At 34.3% G+C, this 19,348-nt stretch overlaps 2 protein-coding genes across 2 annotated transcripts in view; both read left to right on the top strand.

Moving 5' to 3' along the window:
* Nucleotides 1-2,559: 2,559 nt before the first annotated feature.
* On the top strand, nucleotides 2,560-7,320 carry LOC136807692 (biogenesis of lysosome-related organelles complex 1 subunit 2-like). The gene is made up of 5 exons (XM_067064294.1): nucleotides 2,560-2,708; nucleotides 2,923-3,021; nucleotides 4,005-4,124; nucleotides 6,399-6,503; nucleotides 6,798-7,320. Exons 1-5 carry the CDS (start codon nucleotides 2,603-2,605, stop codon nucleotides 6,827-6,829), a joined length of 462 nt encoding a protein of 153 aa, XP_066920395.1. The 5' UTR covers nucleotides 2,560-2,602; the 3' UTR covers nucleotides 6,830-7,320.
* An 840-nt stretch (nucleotides 7,321-8,160) lies between these two features.
* Nucleotides 8,161-19,348, top strand: part of LOC136807691 (cadherin-23-like) — a 77,984-nt gene continuing 66,796 nt past the window's right edge. The window contains exon 1 of the mRNA XM_067064293.1: nucleotides 8,161-8,338. The gene's annotated coding sequence lies outside the window, so the exon portion shown is untranslated. The remainder of the gene's footprint in view (nucleotides 8,339-19,348) is intronic.

Below are 19,348 nucleotides of genomic sequence, written 5' to 3'. Positions count from 1 at the left end.
AAAGAATCTCAGCAGATATTTTTCATGTCAAGTATTGACATATTGGGGTTCATCCAGGATCGACTTAAAGTGAGTGTCAAGGGCAATTTTAAATTTTTCAGTTGAAGTGTTTTTTAAGTTTCTTATGCTCTTTGGCATTGCATTGAATAGTTTTGCACCTTGTACAGTCTTGTACATAAAGAGTGCAATCTCTAAGTTTGGATGTTTGATTCTTGGAGTTGGCACAGCCAGCTGAGACACTCCCAATAACTGTTTGAGGTGCCTTTTTTCCTTAACTTAGAAAGGATTTTTGAATGTATTTGGACTCCATAGAACGGAGCAATATTCTAAAATTGGTATTACCAACGATTTGTAGAGTGTAGTCATACATTCAAATAACCGCGATGAAAAAGTTGGCAGTATCCATGAAGTTAAATTTTTTGCTTTTTGAATGGTTGAAATTACTTGTTCTTTAAACAAGCAATCGTTACTCATCAGGATTTCCAAATCTTACAACATTTTTGCTTTCAATTATATTGCCTGATGGTGATGTATGGTCCTTGATAAATTGATTTTGACCATATCTAAACAGTTCAAATTTTATGTCGTTAAGTTTCATGTTATTGTCGTCTGTCCATTTGTAAATTTTCTCTAAGTCAGATTGCAGTAAGACAACATCTTCAATTGTCTTGACTTGTTTTGTTGCACAGGTGTTATCAGCAAAGGACTTCACAATACTGTTTAAGATGTCTTTGTCAATATCACCAATGAGTATAAGAAAGATCAAAGGACCCAGGACACTTCCTTGAGGGACTCCTGATAAGACATCTTGTGGTTTTGACTTCACACCATTTACAAGCACTGACTGCTTTCTTCCTGTAAGAAAGGAATTGGGCCATTGTAGTATTTTTCCATCAATTCCTAGTTGCTTTATCTTGTGTAGGACAATTGCATGGTCAACTCTAGCCTGGGTATCCAGACTCAAAATTTCAGAAAAAAACACTCTTACCTCAACATACAAAGTTTCTAAAATTTTAGAGTCTGGTGCAACTAAAAAAGTTGGGTACAGTTTGTTTGATACAGCCTGTGAGTGAACCCTTGTTGACAGACTATCAAAACTTTGTAAACCCAGGCAGACACACATAATTAACTTACTGTAAAACCTCTCTCAAAAAACTTTCAAAACTATTTAGTTTTCATTTTCATTTGTTTATCTTTTTTTGCAAGGCCAGCTTTTTCCATAAATTATGCGCGCGCATCGAAAAATATCACAAACCCCGCGAAAATTCTACTCAGTGACTGGGCGCGTACTGACCAATTAGAGACACTCGCATATGCAGGGACAGATATCCCTGTATGCAGGGACAGATATCCCTGTAGACAAGTTACTTCGACCAGACCGTAAACCAGAGACAAAATATTAAAAAAAACTAGACAGTGAAATAGTTTACGGTCTGGATATCCAGGCTAGGTCAACTCTATCAAAGACTTTCAAAAAATCTAGGTAGACAACATCTGCATTTGCTTCTTCGTCAAGTATATTCAATATCAAGTCATATTGTTCAAGCAATTGACTTAGACACAAGCGTCCACTTCTTAAGCCATGCTGGCTTGGATTGAACAGATTGTTTACATCCATGTTGTACTATATGCTTCTGAATATTAGGCCATGACCAGGCCCCTTAAAACGTTTTACTTTTTTTCAAAATGCGGGTGAATAAGCTTTGACCATTGATTTTAGTCAATTTGAGGGTGCTGATTTGGAGTTTAAATGTTACCATGATAAGCTTGAAAACCCGCAGTTTTTGCATAATTTGCATTTTTTTGCGTTTTTAAGGCAAATTTGAAAGCCCTGAAAATTGATTTTTGGGAGTTCTTCAAAATCAAAAAAGACCTAAGCCACGTGAGAGAACTCTTCAAAAAGTTAGTCACGCTTGCGTCCCGCTGAAATTCGTATCAAAGATTAATGCTGCGAAAGCGCTATATCGTTTACTGGACTCGCAAGCACAAAAATGCACTGCAAAACTTTTAAAGGGATTCATGAAAAAATAATCCAGCGCTTTTTAATGAAATTAATATTTTCAACAGCTATGAGAAATTACCTAAAATTTGAGCCATAGATGAAAAAACTTGAGCCAAGCCCACCTTGAAAACTAATTTGAAGATCAACTTCCCAAAGATCGACGTGGAAGACGGAACCCACCTAGATCCACGCACTGCTAGGTACACTATTCCCGGGAAATTTTACTCCTGCTTACTCTCACATCACATTCTTGATTTTGTTTTCTTATTTACAGTAGAGTTAGATTTTTATCAGAAAGATAATATTCTCATTTTGCATAGCATAACACCCTTGTTCTTTGATTCTTTCTTCATTTTGCTGAATTCTAAAACATTCTAAAACTAATTCATAAAAAGTAATGAAGAAAGAAATCAAAAGTGTTCTGCAAAATGCTATTTTTAGGCAGGTTTTAATCTAAGTTTAGTTACTTCCACTTAAGGAGGTAGTTGTTGGAAACAAAGTGTGCTTCAAAAAAAGTGCTTTATTTTGGTTTTTCAATTTGTAGAGGGTCTGTAAAACTGATTTCAAATTAATCTTGTCTCAAAAGGAAATAAAGGAATAATGGCAGATGCTGCTGCAGAAGCTGCTGTAGAGAAAACTAATTTTGATAATATCAGTACCTCTTCTGGTTCAGAAAATCTAGATTCTTCATTCAGTGATGTTAGCAGTAAGTATTTTTTGGTGTTTTTGTTTAATAACATCATTTTACCATAATCATGTAAAACTCGTCAGAAAAATCAGGAATACTTTCTTTAAACACATGCAAATTATTCACTCGACAATTTCACCACAGCACACTAATATTTATGATTAATAAAAAATATTCAAATCAGATTTATTTGTGAAAATAATTATAATTATATTTTTCACCTTTAAAATAGCACCAGTGGCGGTCAGAAAAGTGGAACCACAAACTTTAGAAGAATCTTGTGATAACATGGTTGATAAAATTACAGATTATCTCAACGGTGAATTAGCAGGTAAAATTTGGGATGATCCACGTGAAAACTCATCTACAAATTATAATTGTACTCTATAATAACCAGTAAATGTTTGTTGAGGCTCAGCTTTTTGGCACTTGAGTCTCAAATAGTTCTACTCTTTTCTTATATTGAAGGTTTTATTTTTAAATAAGAGTGATATTGTTTACTCGCTCATCAATTTTAACAAAAAAAACTTTAAATTCTTTACCAAAAAATGGTAAAGAATTGCAAGAAATAATTTCTTTTTCAAGAATTCATACGTCTTTGTTACACTTGTAAATTTCTTAATCAAAAAGACTTGATTAAAAATTTCAGAAATTTTGAAATCTAGTAGTGCTAAGGACAAAGAAATTCATACAGATGTTCTCCATTATGACACAATCTCCCAGGAAGGAAAAAAAAATTGCTGACTTCATCCAAAAAGCTATGACGTCATTACAAAGGTGTAGTTTATATGGCCGTTTTTTTGCCGTGTCAAAAAAGACAAAAAAGTGGGTCGTTTAAACCAGTGCCGATCTTTTGCCGCACTTTTTAATTAAGTTCGGCAAAATTTGCCTTGTTCAATTGTTAAGGTCGACCTCAAATCAAAATTTGATTTATATAGAAGCTCTTTTGCTGCACTCAATTCGACTTCGTTTTTTTTATGAAGTTATTTGAATTAGACACGACAGAAAACCGGCCATATAAATTTCCACCTGTCGGAAAAAAGCCCAAAATATATGGTTTATAAAAATGTCTCTCACAGTCGAATTAGTAAAACAAACTAGATTCTGTTTAAAGATTTTTAAAGTTTTTATGGTAAATAGAAGTGGCATAAAACAATGATAATTCAAAAGTAGTTGGTAACGTTACCAAACAAAAACAGTATTTTTGTGATAAGTTATTTTTAATTGTTCTTGTGGAGATAATTTTCATCGAAAAAGTCTGATGTTTTTTGTTCTATCAAATTTACTATATAATACTTATATTTTTGGATTTAGCTACCTCTGCTGATTACAAATTGCTGGAAAACTTAAACAAGATGGCTACAGAAAAATATACGGACATGTCCAAGACTACAAACAACCTGATAACTAATATGGACGATATCAATGAAAGATGTATGTTTTGTTTTCTTACTTCATAATCTGTCTGAATGCTTCTTTTTGGACCTACCTAAGGTAGTCCTTTAAATTAACCCTTGTCCGTTCGTTCGTTCGTTCGTTCGTTCGTCCGTTCGTTCGTCTGTTGCCAGCTTTTCTCAGGATTGGCTCATTAGTTTTTTCTGATTTTTGGCACAATGATGCAAAATGGCAATGCCCAAAATGTGACGGAGCCCGATTTTGGAAAAAAATAAAAAAAAAAAAAAAAAATTTCTCCGGCGGAAAATGCCGGAAATATGCCGGAAAAACTGGTTTTTTGGTATTTTCTCGAGATTTTATCATTAGTTTTTTCTGATTTTTTGCTCAAAGATGCGTATTAACAATGCCCAAAACATGGCCAAGTCCGATTTTTGATAAAAAATTTTTTCCGGCTTAAAATGCCGGAAATATGCCGGAAATCGCTGTTTTTGCAGATTTTCATTGGCCTTTTTCCTTATAATTGATTGTTTTTTCATTCAAAAAACATTATTAATAGCAATGCCCACCATCAAGCATGTTTTAATTTTCAATAAAATTGATTTTTGAAGCCGGAACTATTTAAAAATCGCCGGAACAACCTATTTTCGCCGGAAATACAGTATTTCTTGAATTTCTCGAGCTGTTGTACTTTTATTTTTCTATTTTTTTATGAAATTTTGCACATTCATGCAAAATGACAATACCTAAAATGTGACGGAGCATGATTTCCGAAAAAACATTTTTTTCCGGCCGAAAATGCCGGAAATAGAAATATGCCGGAAAAAAAACCGTTTTTTTTTTTGGCAATTTCTCGAGATTTCATCATTAGTTTTTTCTGATTTTTTGCACATAGATGCGTAATAGCAATGCCCAAAACATGGCTGAGTTCGATTTTTGAGAAAAGTTCTATTCTTGCCGAAAATGCCAGAAATATACCGGAAATCGCCGTTTTTGCAGATTTTCATTGGACTTTTTCCTATTATTTCTTTGTTTTTTTTTCACGCAAAATTATTATTGATAACAAGCCAACCATCAAGCATGGTTCAATTGTCAATAAAACTGATTTTTGATGCCGGACTTTCTAAAAAATCGCCGGAACGGAACAGCCGAATATCGCCGGAAAAAAACGATTTTTTTTTCTTGAATTTCTCGAGCTGTACTTTTATATTTTTTCATGAAATTTTGCAGACTGATGAAAAAATGGCAATACCTAAAATGTGTGACGGAGCCTGATTTTTGAAAGTTAAAACAATTTCGGCCAAAAATGCCGATAATATGCCGTCAAAACCGGTTTGTTGCCATTTTCTCCAGATTTCATTAATCGTTTTTCCCGATTTTTGCATGAAGATGTGTATCAGCAATGCCCTAAGTGTGGCCGATTCGGATTTTTGAGAATCTTGTCATGCCGGAAGTGTGCCGGAAATCGCCGTTTTTGCAGATTTGAATTGGGCTTTTTCCATATATTTCTTTGTTTTTTCACTTAAAAAAATTATTGATAACAATGACACCATCAAGCATGATTCAATTGTCAACAAAACCTTTGCAAATTTGCAACCGGAACTTTCTATTTCTTTTTTCCCTAAACCCCTCCCCCCCCCATCAAATATCAATGATAAAATTTAATGCATTTTCGCTAACTGCTATATTTTCTAAATGATTGTTTTTCTCCTTATTGCTATCTAAGTTTCATCATCAGGTAGGTCCATTCAGCATATTGCTTGTTAAAGTTCCTTTCAATTTAATTCTCAGTTAAATTGCAAATGCGAATAGATGTTTTTCTTTAAATATAAGTGTAACGTTTATATGCATTCTAAGACCTGGGATTTGGTGAAAAATATGCACACTAAGCACCAGTGAGCTTATGGATTTTGAAAAGATCTTCTGTCAAGTATTTACACTAAAAAACCAATAGCATAATTCCAATTTGAACCTAATGAAACTCTTAAAATAATTCTTGTCAAGAATCTACCGAAAAGACCAATCTCCGGAAGAATAAGAATAACTGTAGCATAATTTGAGCTTGATTCCAAAATACAGCTAAACATAACTGAGCCTGTCTTTCAAAAAAGATATGCTTATTAAAAAAATGTAACTTTCGATAGAGTTTGAATTGAATTGCAATTTTTTGCCTGTTTAAGTGGAGGTTGGGTTCGAGTCTACCACGATTGAATGGAAGCCAATTGGAAAGTATTTGCACCCTGATTGGATTAGATTATAAAAAACTGATTTATCATTATGGAAAATAACTTGGCTTTGATTTTTATTATTTTACAGACAAGGCATTGGCACCTTATTTACAACAAATTGACCTGTTAGAAGAAAGTGTTCTCAAGTTGGAACAAACTGCATACAAGTTAGACAGCTACTCTAAACAATTAGGTATATTTGTTGTTAATATTATTCTTGACTTAAGGTCCATCAGGTCCAAAATACACAAAATCTTGTTGTTCAGATTTGGAACTATAAATACGTTGTTATATAGTTCGAGTTTCGATCTAAATAAGAACTTCAGAACAAAGCTCTGTGGTGCTATTATACCTATCATTCTCAATATTTCTTTTCACCAAAACAGATCCCTATAATATTCTGTGTCTCAAAGCTCTTGTGGGCATGGAGGTTGAAGTAAACTTAAATGAAGATGAAATTTATAAATTCTTTTTACCTATTTTCTAGAAACGAAGTTCAAGACCATGGAAAGGAGGTGATTGTCTCTGTAGTAATAATGTTGTTTGGTTTGCTCTCTTTAGCTGGGGCTTCAATAGCTTAATCCATGTTCAGCAAAGCCAGACATCAATGAAGCGTTTTTCTTCACATACAAAAGTTTCCTGTTAGTAATACAAAAAGGGGTCACAGAATCACAAGTCTTTTGAACGAAGGAGAGTCTCCGTCTCGCAAAGTTTATTTAATTTTGAATTAAATTCTAAACTGAAACTTTCCAAAGAGTCTTTTCTTAAATTGTCTGTAATTTTTGACTTATTTCAACTCAGACATACCCATATCTCACAAGCTTACTTTCTGTATTAGGCTTCAAAGGGTGTGAAATTCCTATTGTTATTGTTCTAGAAAAACTGATTTTGTAAATATATTTCAAGTAAATTAATTAATGCAGGTCATGTAATTTATAAAATTTTTGAAATATTGAAAATATTGCATTTTAAATTTGTTCAATCTTTAAAGATCATCAACAATAATCTTATGATTTTTCTTATATCCATTGGAGATCAAAAATCTCTGCGATAGCTTTTTTTTCCAATTCTTTTGTATGGTAAATAAATTAGTTTAAGACTAGTCTACGTAAATAATCGTATCAATGTATGTATCGCTGTTTTCTTACATGTAGAAATTGCTTTATACAATGATAATTTATTTAGACTTTATTAAGATATTCTATTTTTGCATTTATTTTTTGTTATTGCTCCCATTTTAAAGGATGTCAGCATTGGGGCAATTTTATCAATGAAAAAAAAATCTAATTATTCATTGATCTAAACTACCAACATTGTTTAAGAAATAATAATGCCTGTACTTTCAGGTGCCGAATAAACGTCCCCCGCTTGTTAATTTTTCGATTTTTTTTCAACCTCCCCCCGGACCTTATTTAGGTCCATTTTCCAACCCCCCCGGTAATTAGGTCCCCCTCCCCGTTTATTTAATTTGAAAAACTTTTACGACCCCCTCCTTTATTTTGACCCCCGGTTTATTTGGCACCTGAGAGTAAGTAGTAATTTGTAATAAGTAGTAATTAAATAATCATGAAGAGTCCTAAATTAACAGTAATGAAATAATGTTTTTTTCTTTTGAAATTCAAAGATGATTTTTGAAATATTCGAGGGGTGATATAGATTTCCAAGTTAAAGAATATGTGCCACCAGACTTTCAATCCTTATCATCTGTCAAGAGCCTAGGTAACCCCTACCTAAATTAGAGAATGCTCATTTTCACGAGGTTCTAGTGAAATAGTTCTCACTCCGCCGTTTGAAGTAAAGCAAGCTTTCCATAAAGCTAGAATCTTTTTTAGTGTTGCTCTTTCCTTTTTAGTCAACTACCATTAATAAACAAACAAAATATTAACTAAAACTAATACAAAATTAACAGTTCTGGAACCATTGTTGGTAACCATAGCAACCAATCACCATGTCATCCATATCAAACCAAAAGAAGATGCACAGGAAGGAGAAATTGGAAATGAGAACTGGAAAGATAAACAAAACAATGTAAGTTTTTTTGTTGTTCTTCTTCTTTTAGATGTAATTTTTTTCGAACCCCATTAAACCTCATGATGTTTGGCACAATCCGTTTCAGCCTAAATTTGCCTAAAGTGAATTGCATACTCTGGAATACCTTTTTGAGGTTGAATGCTATCAAATTTCATAAACCTATGCGTAATATCAGTGATCAAAGTTCTTCCGCCTCAGACGGATTTCCGTCTTACAGAAATGTTAGTCAAAGTTTTCCGCCTCATTTAGAAATGGTTATTTAGCGAGAAATAGTGATTTTATTCTCTAGAATAATTCCATCAGAAAGAAATCTCGTATTAAAACTGTATTTATTGCTGATTTTACATTTTGGTTTTAGATAGATATATAGCGCTGTATGATAGGCATTTTAAGAACATTCTGAGTTGTTTTAATTAATAAATTTTAGTGCCTTTTTAGCCAATCTAGGGGGTAAAAATCTGAAAATTTTCTGGCCCTGGGCCAGTCACTGTATACCAAAATATCTATATCAAGAAATTTTCCGTCTAGCAGAAAAAAACTGCAACTAAACCCGTTGACAAGTTCGTGGCAGAGACGGTTACTCTCTGCTAAGTAATTTCAGATTCTGGCTGACTAAGGACGACGGTAAACAGCGTATTTTAGTCTTCAATCGTATTGGTCGAACCTGAGGGTTTATTAAAAATCGCTTCAGTCACTCTCCCATTGTCTTTGCAAATCAGCAAACAGCTCCATATAGATTGGGCTTTGCTTTCTGATGATTTTGATGGCGCTGAGTCCAGTAAAGTAAAACTAGAGGACATTGCCATCTTGAATTTTTTCACATTTTGTTTTCGAAAATTGTAAGAAAACATCAAGACAATTAAATGTATTCTAAAACCCCATCAAAGTTTGTTAAACTATAATAAAAACATAAAAACGCCTCTAACATTTGAGAAAAAATGGTCCATTGGTCGTGGTTTTCTGTTTGTTTTTCTCCAAAAAGGAGAATGGATTTGCTACCACCTCAAGCAAAGCCAAATAATGGAGTCTGCCAAATTACGTCGGGCTACCTATCAGCGCCATCCAATTCATCAAAAAGTTTTAAGTGGCATCCGGGCTACATATAGATCAGCTTTAAGTTTGTCTTTCCTCTATGCAATGAAAAACGATATTTTTGGACCTACCTCGGAGGTCCTTTAATTTAACCTGTGTCTGTTCGTCCGTCCGTCCGTCTGTGACCAGCTTTTCTCGAGATTGGCTCATTAGTTTTTTCTGATTTTTGGCACAAAGTTGCAAAATGGCAATGCCCAAAATGTGACGGAGCCCGATTTTCGAAAATATGCGGGTAAAACTGTTTTTTTGGCATTTTCTCGAGGTTTATCATTAGTTTTTTCTGATTTTTTGCTCAAAGATGCGTATTAACAATGCCCAAAACATGGTCGAGTCCGATTTTTGAGAAAATTTTTCCAGCCGGAAATATGCCGGAAATCGCCGTTTTTCTGGATTTTCATTGGACTTTTTCCTTAGAATTCGTTGCTTTTTCATTCAAAAATATTATTAATAGCAATGCCCACCATCAAGCATGTAAAAATTGAATTTTTGAAGCCGGAACTATTTAAAAATCGTCGGAACAACCTATTTTCGCCGGAAAGACAGTATTTCTTGAATTTCTCGAGCTGTACTTTATATTTTTTTATGAAATTTTGCACACTGATGCAAAATGACAATACCCAAAATGTAACGGAGCCTGATTTTCGAAAAACATTTTTTTCCGATCGGAAATGCCGGAAATATGCCGGAAAAATCGTTTTTTTGACATTTTCTTGAATTTATATCCTTAGTTTTTTCTGATTTATCGCACAGTTATGCAATATAGTGATTCCCGAAAAGTAAAGGAGCTCGATTTTCGAAAAAAAGATTTTCCCGCAGAAAATGTCGGAAATATGCTGGAATAACCGGTTTTTTGGCACTTTCTCGAGATTTCATCATTAGTTTTTCTGATTTTTTGCACAAAGATGCGTATTAGCAATGCCCAAAACATGGCCTATTCGGATTTTTGAGCAAATTTTTTTTCCGGCCGAAAACGCCAGAAATATGCCAGAAATCGTCGTTTTTTCAGATTTTCATTGGACTTTTTCCTCATATTTATTTGTTTGTTTCTTCACACAAAAACATTATTGATAATAATGCCCACCATCAAGCATGATTCAATTGTCAATAAAACTGATTTTTGCAACCGGAACTTTCTATTTTTTCCCTACTCCCCTTCCCTCTCCCCCAATCAACAATCAATGATAAAATTTAATGCGTTATGCAATTTCGCTTAACGCTATATTTTCTGACTGATGGTTTTCATTTTCTCCTTATTGCTATCTAATTTTCATCGTCAGCTAGGTCCATTCAGCATCTAGCTTGTTGAATTTGAATTCACATTGTAATATGCTCAGTTACCAATAGATCTTATCGGAGTTTTAGATTTTTCTAAAAAAGCGATGCATTGTGGATTGTTTCGGGGGTGTTACAATAGAAATCTCTTAGGAATTCCTCGAGGGAATTCTATTGTAATACCCCCGAAACAATCCCACAATGCATCGCTGTTTTAGAAAAATAAAAAACTCCAATAAGGTCTATCGAATCCCTGTAATCTTTCTTGGATTATCCGGTAAGCGAAAGAAGTAGAATTTTTAAGCATTGTTCTTGTTTCTTTTACAGGTGATTCTCAAGCTGACAATGCTTTGGTTAGTTGTTCATTTTAGTTTAAACTTACATTGGTTTTAAAGATCACTTACTCTCGTGCGGCGAATAATCGGGTCTCCATGTTTGTTAAATTTTTCGATAATTTCCGTTTCCATCGGACCTTTTAGAAGGCTCTCCCTTTTCATAATTTTGGAAAAGAATTTTTTACCGTCAAAAGAAAAGTTCCTCATATATCCTCAGGTTTTTTGCTGATTTCAATCTCTCGGATGCACTACAAAAAATGTTTCTTTATTTGAAGTGGATTTTCTCGAGATCGAATTATTTACGAAGTGACGCAATTCACTACCTCGGCCACCGCTGGTCTAATAGGCTGACGGATAAAAAATTAACTCTATTTAATTCTAGCCTTCTTATCACATCCCGTTAGACACACGAGCGGAGCTCTCGACCCTCAAACAATACTTTGAATTTGAAAAGATTGGCTAATGTACAATTATACTTATCTAGACTGTATTGTGAACGAGTCTTTTTGAAATCCTATTTATTCTTAATTTACACAGGGATTGTTGAATTCAGGCAATATCTAATTTTGAGTTATTTTCTTAGTTTGATATGATCGGTACATTCAAAATGTTCTTGACTATAGCTCGCGGGACAAATCGTCTGTTTAAAAAAGTTCTTTGGACAGACACACACTTATTTCAAGGAGCTACAGTTATATCTCTCTAATTCGACTTTCTATTAATCGAGGAGCTCCCCTTTTCGATCAAGCTTAAAAGTCGCCCCAAGAAGATATTCTCGAGAATCTCTCCGTGAATCGACTATTCTGACTAGGCAATAATTTAGAATTAAGTATTATCAGGTAATATTTATCTTCTACGAGAGAAAGGTCTTTTTATTGCATTAAAGCTTTTGATATCTTTTGGATTGCGATGAGTATGATTATAAAGGTTGACTGAATTACAGGACTTCCCCTGTGCAATTATGATCTATCAACGTATAGACATTTTATTGCGAAACTGTGCAATTATGGTTTTTTAAACCACTTATTTCAAATACCCTCGCTCAAGTTATGTTTACTTTTAAATCGTGAAAGAATTAGTCAGACTGTTTCCAGTTTTCTATAAGGACTGTTATTAAAGTTTGTTAAAGGATTCACGCATCCCCTCTGATATGTTTTGTATAGGGGATGCGAAACGTGTATGAAATTACTGAAGAGTCTATGTAGATTTATTGTGAAACCTAGTTTGTGTAGTACCGTCAACTGCTCCAACTTGGGACGAGTGGACGCAACATGGGACTTGTTGATATCTGGCCTGTATTTTTACTTACTGTTAAATCACTTTGACAACAAATTTGTTTTGATAACTCCACCAAGTCTATCAATCATACTTCTTCGTTCCTCTTAGAGTGCACAGACACTCGCGTGTGTTCCACTACGGATTTCTTTCATATTTCGATTTAAAAGCCTACTCGGTGCGAAAGAGAAATCATGTATTTTTTAATACGCGGTTCATTAAACCCAAATCAAATGACTTTGGAGGTTCGGTGAAACGGTGGTGGAATGGCCGTCCCATGTTTTGTCAGATAGTCCGCTCATACTCACATCAAAGTAATTTGACTTTCGTTTTCTTTTTCAGTTCTTATAAGAAAGACTAGCCAACAACTCATAAATAAAAACAAAGACTTCATTATTGATGTATAACTGGTGATAATATAGATAGTAACAAATACTAATCTATCAGCATTTTTGGAAAACCCTTTGTGTTTTCAATGCTTTCAAGAGATGGACAAATAGTCCAAGAAAATCATCATTTCATAGAAGATGACATTGCGTGTTTTACTTTTGATGATATTTTACTACTTTCAAGGTAATATACTTATTTTCTGTCATATTTTGTCATTTCTTCGTTCACTACTGCTGGGTTTCCTTTTGAAGCGTGGGGGGAGGCAAATCTTTATGTTACAGACAGAAATTCAAGCACGAAATATTTATCGGGTAAACTCCCTTTATTACTACTTTATTTTTTAAACGACATGAAGTTTTTCTTCTTTTTGTTTGTTCTCCTGTTGAAAAAGCCAATTTTTGAGCATTGACTGAACATTATCTTCTATGTACCTCCTCTCTCCGCGTTTTTTGCTAAACTTTTCCTTGTCTTAAACTTGACCGATCTACTTGGTCCTCAAATTGTTGTCCCGCAAAAACAAATTTAAATTGGCATCACCGCTCAAATTTATTTTTATTTTCATAGGATTATCATCACGAGAGATTTACGTTTCACAGAACGAAGCAAGTGAAGATATCAAAACATGCGGCAAACAAACGCATCCCTGTCGCACCGTTTCTTACGCTATCTCAATATCCAAACACAACGATACCATTCTTTTAGATGCTGAATACACCTATATTCGAAATAAATCTCTGGTTATCGACAAAACCCTATCGTTTACCTCATTTCCAGCATTACATAACAAAAAAGCCGTTATAAAATTCTCCGAATCTCTTCGTGATGAGTCCCTCTTCGATATTGTTTGCAAGATCACCTTAAACAATCTGTCCATCGTCTATGATGCCAAGTATTGGACACCGTTTCATATCTTCCAGTTTAACAATGGATCTATGATGAAAGTGAATGGCTGTACTCTAAATCTTAAAACTGAATATCGTTTCACGCAATTGTTAAACGTTTTCGACTTTTTCACGTCCGTTATTTTTTATAAGACAACATTTTTGAATTGTGGTCGGATATCGAAGTTAGGTCTTATAGACGTGACTCGAAACGTGTCAACAATTTCTTCAAAGATTTTTAAAGCAGCGAACGCTCGTGGTAACACTTTCAAAGCTTCAAATGTTCAGAAATCAATCACATTCATTGAATGCCTCTTTGAAAACAGTATTCTTGATTTCGGATATCTTGTCCACCGTGATACAGTTCATTTAAAATTGGTCGCGATTAGGTCGACTTTCATAAACTCTGACATCAAAGTCGATTCTTTCTATGATGTAATATTGAAGTTTAATTATCTGCTTCACTCGTCTGTACATATAACAGGTGTTGATGTTGATCGTCCCTCATTGAAACCCTCCAAATATCAAAGCAATATCGAGGATTGTTATTTTCACGGATCGAATAGCGGAAACTTTAGTCGTGACAACGTCCCGTTGATGTTACAAATCGAAAATAGTAATGTTTACATCATAAATTGCACGTTTGAGAGCGCAATATACGGTGCAGTACAAATCATAAGCTCATCCGTAATCATTCGAGATTCGAAATTTATGGGCAGTTCAGACGATGGTAGAAATGCACCAACTGAACGTTCCGCAGCTTTAACAATGACAAGCAATAAAAAGATAACGTATATGCTATCAAATTGCATTTTTAGAAATAACTCGGCACTTCCTGGTCAAATTGGCTCAGTCAAAGTCAAAATGACCGGTGGGGTTCTAATCTCTGGCTCGACATTCCGTATAGAGAACACTTCCATTGTGGCTGGCGCTCACCCTATGTCAATGTTCGATACAAGTGTTTTGTTTCAGACTGATGACTATAAAAGTGGCCTTTCATGGGTTTACTTTGATGAACATACTAAGCTGGTATGCCCACATGGAAAACAGTTTAAGCATTATTATGTAAAAAGACACTTCCTAAGATTCGATTGCGTCAGCTGTAATAGTTCATCTTATAACGCTAACGACGTGGCCTTCATAAGAATCAATGATACAGCTTCATCATCGCTTGAACAGCATAATATTGTTTGTTACCTTTGCCCCTATCAAGCCTCTTGCAAAGACGACATTATTCGAAGTAAAGGAAATTACTGGGGATTAGCTGACAGCTCTGGTAAAGTGACATTCTATTCATGTCCTCCTTTATATTGTTGTTCGTCTTTGGAAACGTGCGAGTCATACAACACTTGTGCTAGGAATAGGGAAGGGAGACTTTGCGGTGATTGCCAAAAAGGACATGTTTTATCTTTGTTCAGTCACAACAAATGTACGGATAAATCGTGTTGTGAATATTCGTGGACTGTTTGGTTGGGATATATATTTATGGCTGCTTTGATTTGTCTGTTTTTCTTGTTCAACAAAGACGTTTGGAACTACATGAGAAACAAACATAAAAATGTTGTCAATAAAGAATTGTTTGAGACCGAGGAATTACTTCTGGATAACAATGATAACAACAAACTATTGATTGCGAGTTCCCCGTTTAGGAAAAACCTCTCGCCATCCTACCAACTGCCTGGCGTAATAAAAATCACATTCTTTTTTTACCAAACCGCTTCCATCATTCGAGTTGTTGCTTCAGCAAAGACTTATTATCACATGCCAAACTTTGTCAGCTTTTTGTTTACATTCTTCAATATCAAATTGGATTTCACTTCCAGTTTCATCAAAATTTGTCCTTTATGTACAAATAGTATGGTTGTTATGGATGCATTGAAATCTAGTTTATCGTTAGCATGTTTGGCAATTCTTTTACTGGTAATGATTATCTGTGTTGCAGTCAATTTCATTATAAAGAAGAGGTTCAAGGATGGAAATACCGCTCAAGCTTGTGAGCCATTCTTACGTCGTTTGAAAGGAGCATATGTCAATGTTTTGCTACTCAGTTATTCCAATATCTCAGTTTTTTGTTTACGAAATATTCATTGTGTAGAGGTTGCTGGCGAATCATATCTTCGCGTTCAAGCTTCCATCAAATGTTATACTGATTGGCAATATCTTATCATGGTTGTGATTGGTTTTTGGGTGGTACCTTTCCCATTAGTCTTGTACACTGGCTGCCGCGCCCTTAGATCATATCGTATTTCGCCCAACGAGTTTCTTCTCATCCTTACTTTACCGCCCCTATCACTTTATTTCATGGTCATCCGCCCTCTGGCGTACACTGAATACCATTTTGTTTTCGACCAAACCACCCTCGATGAAAAAGATGAAATATTGGGTGTGTTAAACGGACCTTTCAAGTTGAGTTTGAAAAACCAAGAATCTCATCTCATCTGGGAACCTGTTTTGATTTTACGCCGTTTGTTATTGATCGTCATGACAACATTTATTTCGTCACCGATCGTCAAATTGTATCCAGTGGGTTTGCTTTTCTTTATTTTTGCTGTTCATGATTTTGTGCAAAAGCCGTTTAGGGAGGAGAGATTGAATTTTATTCAAATCGTGTCAATTTTAGTTTTGCTATTATTGACATTTTTCAACATGTTTTGGGCAGTGACTAACAATGCGGATTTGCTTCAAGACAAACTCTATTACAAACTCGGTGAAATCTTGTTGATTTGTGAAGCTCTTGTGTTATGCTTGCCTGTCATTTTTATGATATCTTATTTGATTTATAAGTTTATTTTAATTTGTTGCTGTAGAAGTTAAATTTTCCTTATTTGACTCGATTGAATATACAGGGTGTCCCTAATAAAAGTATCGAGTTTGAACATGCGATTGAGTAGAAAGTTTTAAGTGTGTATTCACAAAATTGTATTTTAAGCTCTCCCTCTTTTTTCTTTGTCATTACGTAACAATAAAAACATACTCTGCCTGTTTGCAAATGCAACGAAATTACGATCATGAGAAAAACGCAACAATTAAAACATGTTTGTAAAGAATCGTATGTAAAACTATGAAAATAATAAAAATGGAATGTATGGAACAATAAAAAAGTAAAACGAGGGAATTTGAATTGTAAAAGGGCTATTGATTAATTTATAAGATGTAACTACCTTTTGTTATGAGCCTATGTGATGGAGAACGTTCTTATATTTTAGCGATAACACACACAAACTTTTTTACTCAATCGCATGTTCAAACTCGATACTTTTATTAGGGACACCCTGTAGTGAATCCGTTTCTTAGCATTTGAGGTCGTATTATATTGTTAAACCTTTTTCTTTTGTTATGCGCCGTATTAAGTAATTTGCAATTAATGCTCGAACTTGACTGATAAATAGACCTTTTCATAAATTACGTTACGAACATCACTTGCCTTGTTTTGAAATTATTGCCATGGTGATTAACTCCCAGCGGACTTTATTAAAACTACTTCCTATTCATAAAAAAAACATTTAATGTCCCAAGAGAAGTAATCACCATGGTAATTATTTGAATACGAGGCAAGTGATGTTCGTGATGTAATTTATGAAAAGGTTTATTGTGCATTCGATTGAATAATCGACGATTTTGCAAATTTTTGGATTAATTTTTTTTTTTTTTTTTTTTCACATCATACTTTAATCAATCTGCTTGAATCGATCGAAAAGGACCAGGTTCGAAATGGATTTTTTATACCGGCCCTTTTTAACGGCGTCCCTAAATCCGCCGCAGGATTAACAAAGTTAAGGGGGGGTTTGTAGGGGTTCGAAATACCGTTTTCCCGTCAAAAATTTTGCTGAATCCCGAAAATTGAAAAAAAAATAATAACACCGTCACACCGGTTTGTCCATGTTCAAATACCGGCATAATGACAAAAAATAAGGCCAAATACCGTCACTGTCTGATTTTAAAATACCGTTTTCCCGTCTTTTTTTTCGTCAAATCCCGTAATACCGTATTAAAAAAGGGCCAATCCCGTCACACCGTAAAAGTACAAACCCCCCAGTTAAGCCAGATAAGATATGTATTTTTATTTTAGTTTTGTTGTACAAGTAGAAATAATAATAAATAACTCATCGAGTATAATCTGCAATTCATTTTTGGACCTACCCCGGTGGAGGTCCTATAAATTAACCTGTGTTTGTTCGTTCGTCCGTTCGTTCGTCTGTTCGTCTGTTACCAACTTTTCTCAGGATTGAATCATAGGAATCTTTTGATTTTTGGTACAAAGGTGCAAAATGGTGGTGGCCAAAATGTGACGGAGCCCTATTTTGGAAAAAAATATTTTTTGGTCAAATTTGGGCCAAAAGACGGGTTTTTTGGACTTTATGAAAAATTGGATCATTAATTTTTTCTGATTTTTTGCATGAAAGTAGGGTTTTTTGCTCATGAGGGCTTACTTTTAAAGAATATGTGTGTTTAGACATAAAATTTTGGTTGCTTGGCGTGTTTTTATAGAAAAACTGGCCAAATTCGATATTTTTTTATAAGCACATTATCAATTACTTTGGTATTAGCTTTTCTCGAGATTGGCTCTCTCATTCTTTATGATTTTTTGCACAAAGATGCATAACTATAAACCCTCAAATGTGACGGAGCCCAATTTTCGAAAAAAAAATTGGGGGGCAAATTTGGGCCAAAAACGGCTAAAAAAGGGTTTTTTGGACTTTGTGAAAAATTGGAACATTAATTTTTTCTGATTTTTTGCATGAAAGTAGGGTACCATCATAGGTAAAAGATGGCTCAAGCAGATTTTTGCAAAAAAAATTTGTTGGCTCAAAAAACGCATGTTTATCTATAAGAGTCACTATTAATAAGCATACATCAATATTCTTAGCCAAATTACTAAATTTTTTTATGAGATAGATGTTTTTTTTTGCTCACAAAGTCTTGAATATGAAAGAATATTTCAAGAGCATGAAATTTATGTTTCTAAACGTTTTTTTTATAAGAAACAAACGACTAATTTTAATTGATCGTCACTATTTGTGTTCTGAATGATTGTTTAATGGTCACGTCACGTAGATATCAGTTATAAATATGTTAAATGCATAACCAGGTAGGTCCATAAAAGTATCACTTGTTCTGGTTAAACTCTTAGAGGTCTTCGATTCAGAATAGGAATTGACCAATTTGTCATCATGTCAGAAAAAGATATCATTCAAAAATCATCAGCTAATAACTATTAATGATTACCAAGAAAGAACAAGACATGAAAATGTCAGATTAATGTCCGCTTTTCCTTTGCCTCATTTTTCAATGAAATTCGATGAATTAGCTCCAATCTACCATTGGAATATTATTATGAATGGTAGTAACTTTTGAAACTCACTTGGGTTTTTAAAACCAGTATATAACTCTTTATAGAGACCTGACTGAAGACTGCCTGAAACGGCACGAAACTCCGAGTATCGGAAAATAAATTAGTCTCTATCGTTGACTGATATACCGCTCTACCGATGGTATAGAGCACTTTCTTGAATCGCAAGTCAGATTTGCAAATAACTCTTTATAGATATATAACCGCTCTTCCGTCTGTTCTTATCGATCAAAACCCGTTTTAAAAATTCTGATTCAGCTCTCTTACTTTCATATGAAAGTAGTCTAGGCTCTAACTCTTTGTCCAGATTCGAATAACCCAGTTACGACGGGCAAGCTAAAGTCCAAGGACAATGTTCTTTCTGCTCTTTGGATGTTTCATTCGCCTGAAAGCTATTGCCTAGTTTATGTAT

The sequence above is a fragment of the Clytia hemisphaerica genome, unplaced genomic scaffold (genome assembly GCF_902728285.1).
Source record: "Clytia hemisphaerica strain Z4C2 unplaced genomic scaffold, Clytia hemisphaerica genome assembly, whole genome shotgun sequence".
Classification (NCBI taxonomy): Eukaryota; Metazoa; Cnidaria; class Hydrozoa; order Leptothecata; family Clytiidae; genus Clytia; species Clytia hemisphaerica.
Note: the sequence above shows the minus strand (reverse complement) of the source record. Positions and strands in the feature narration are given on the sequence as shown.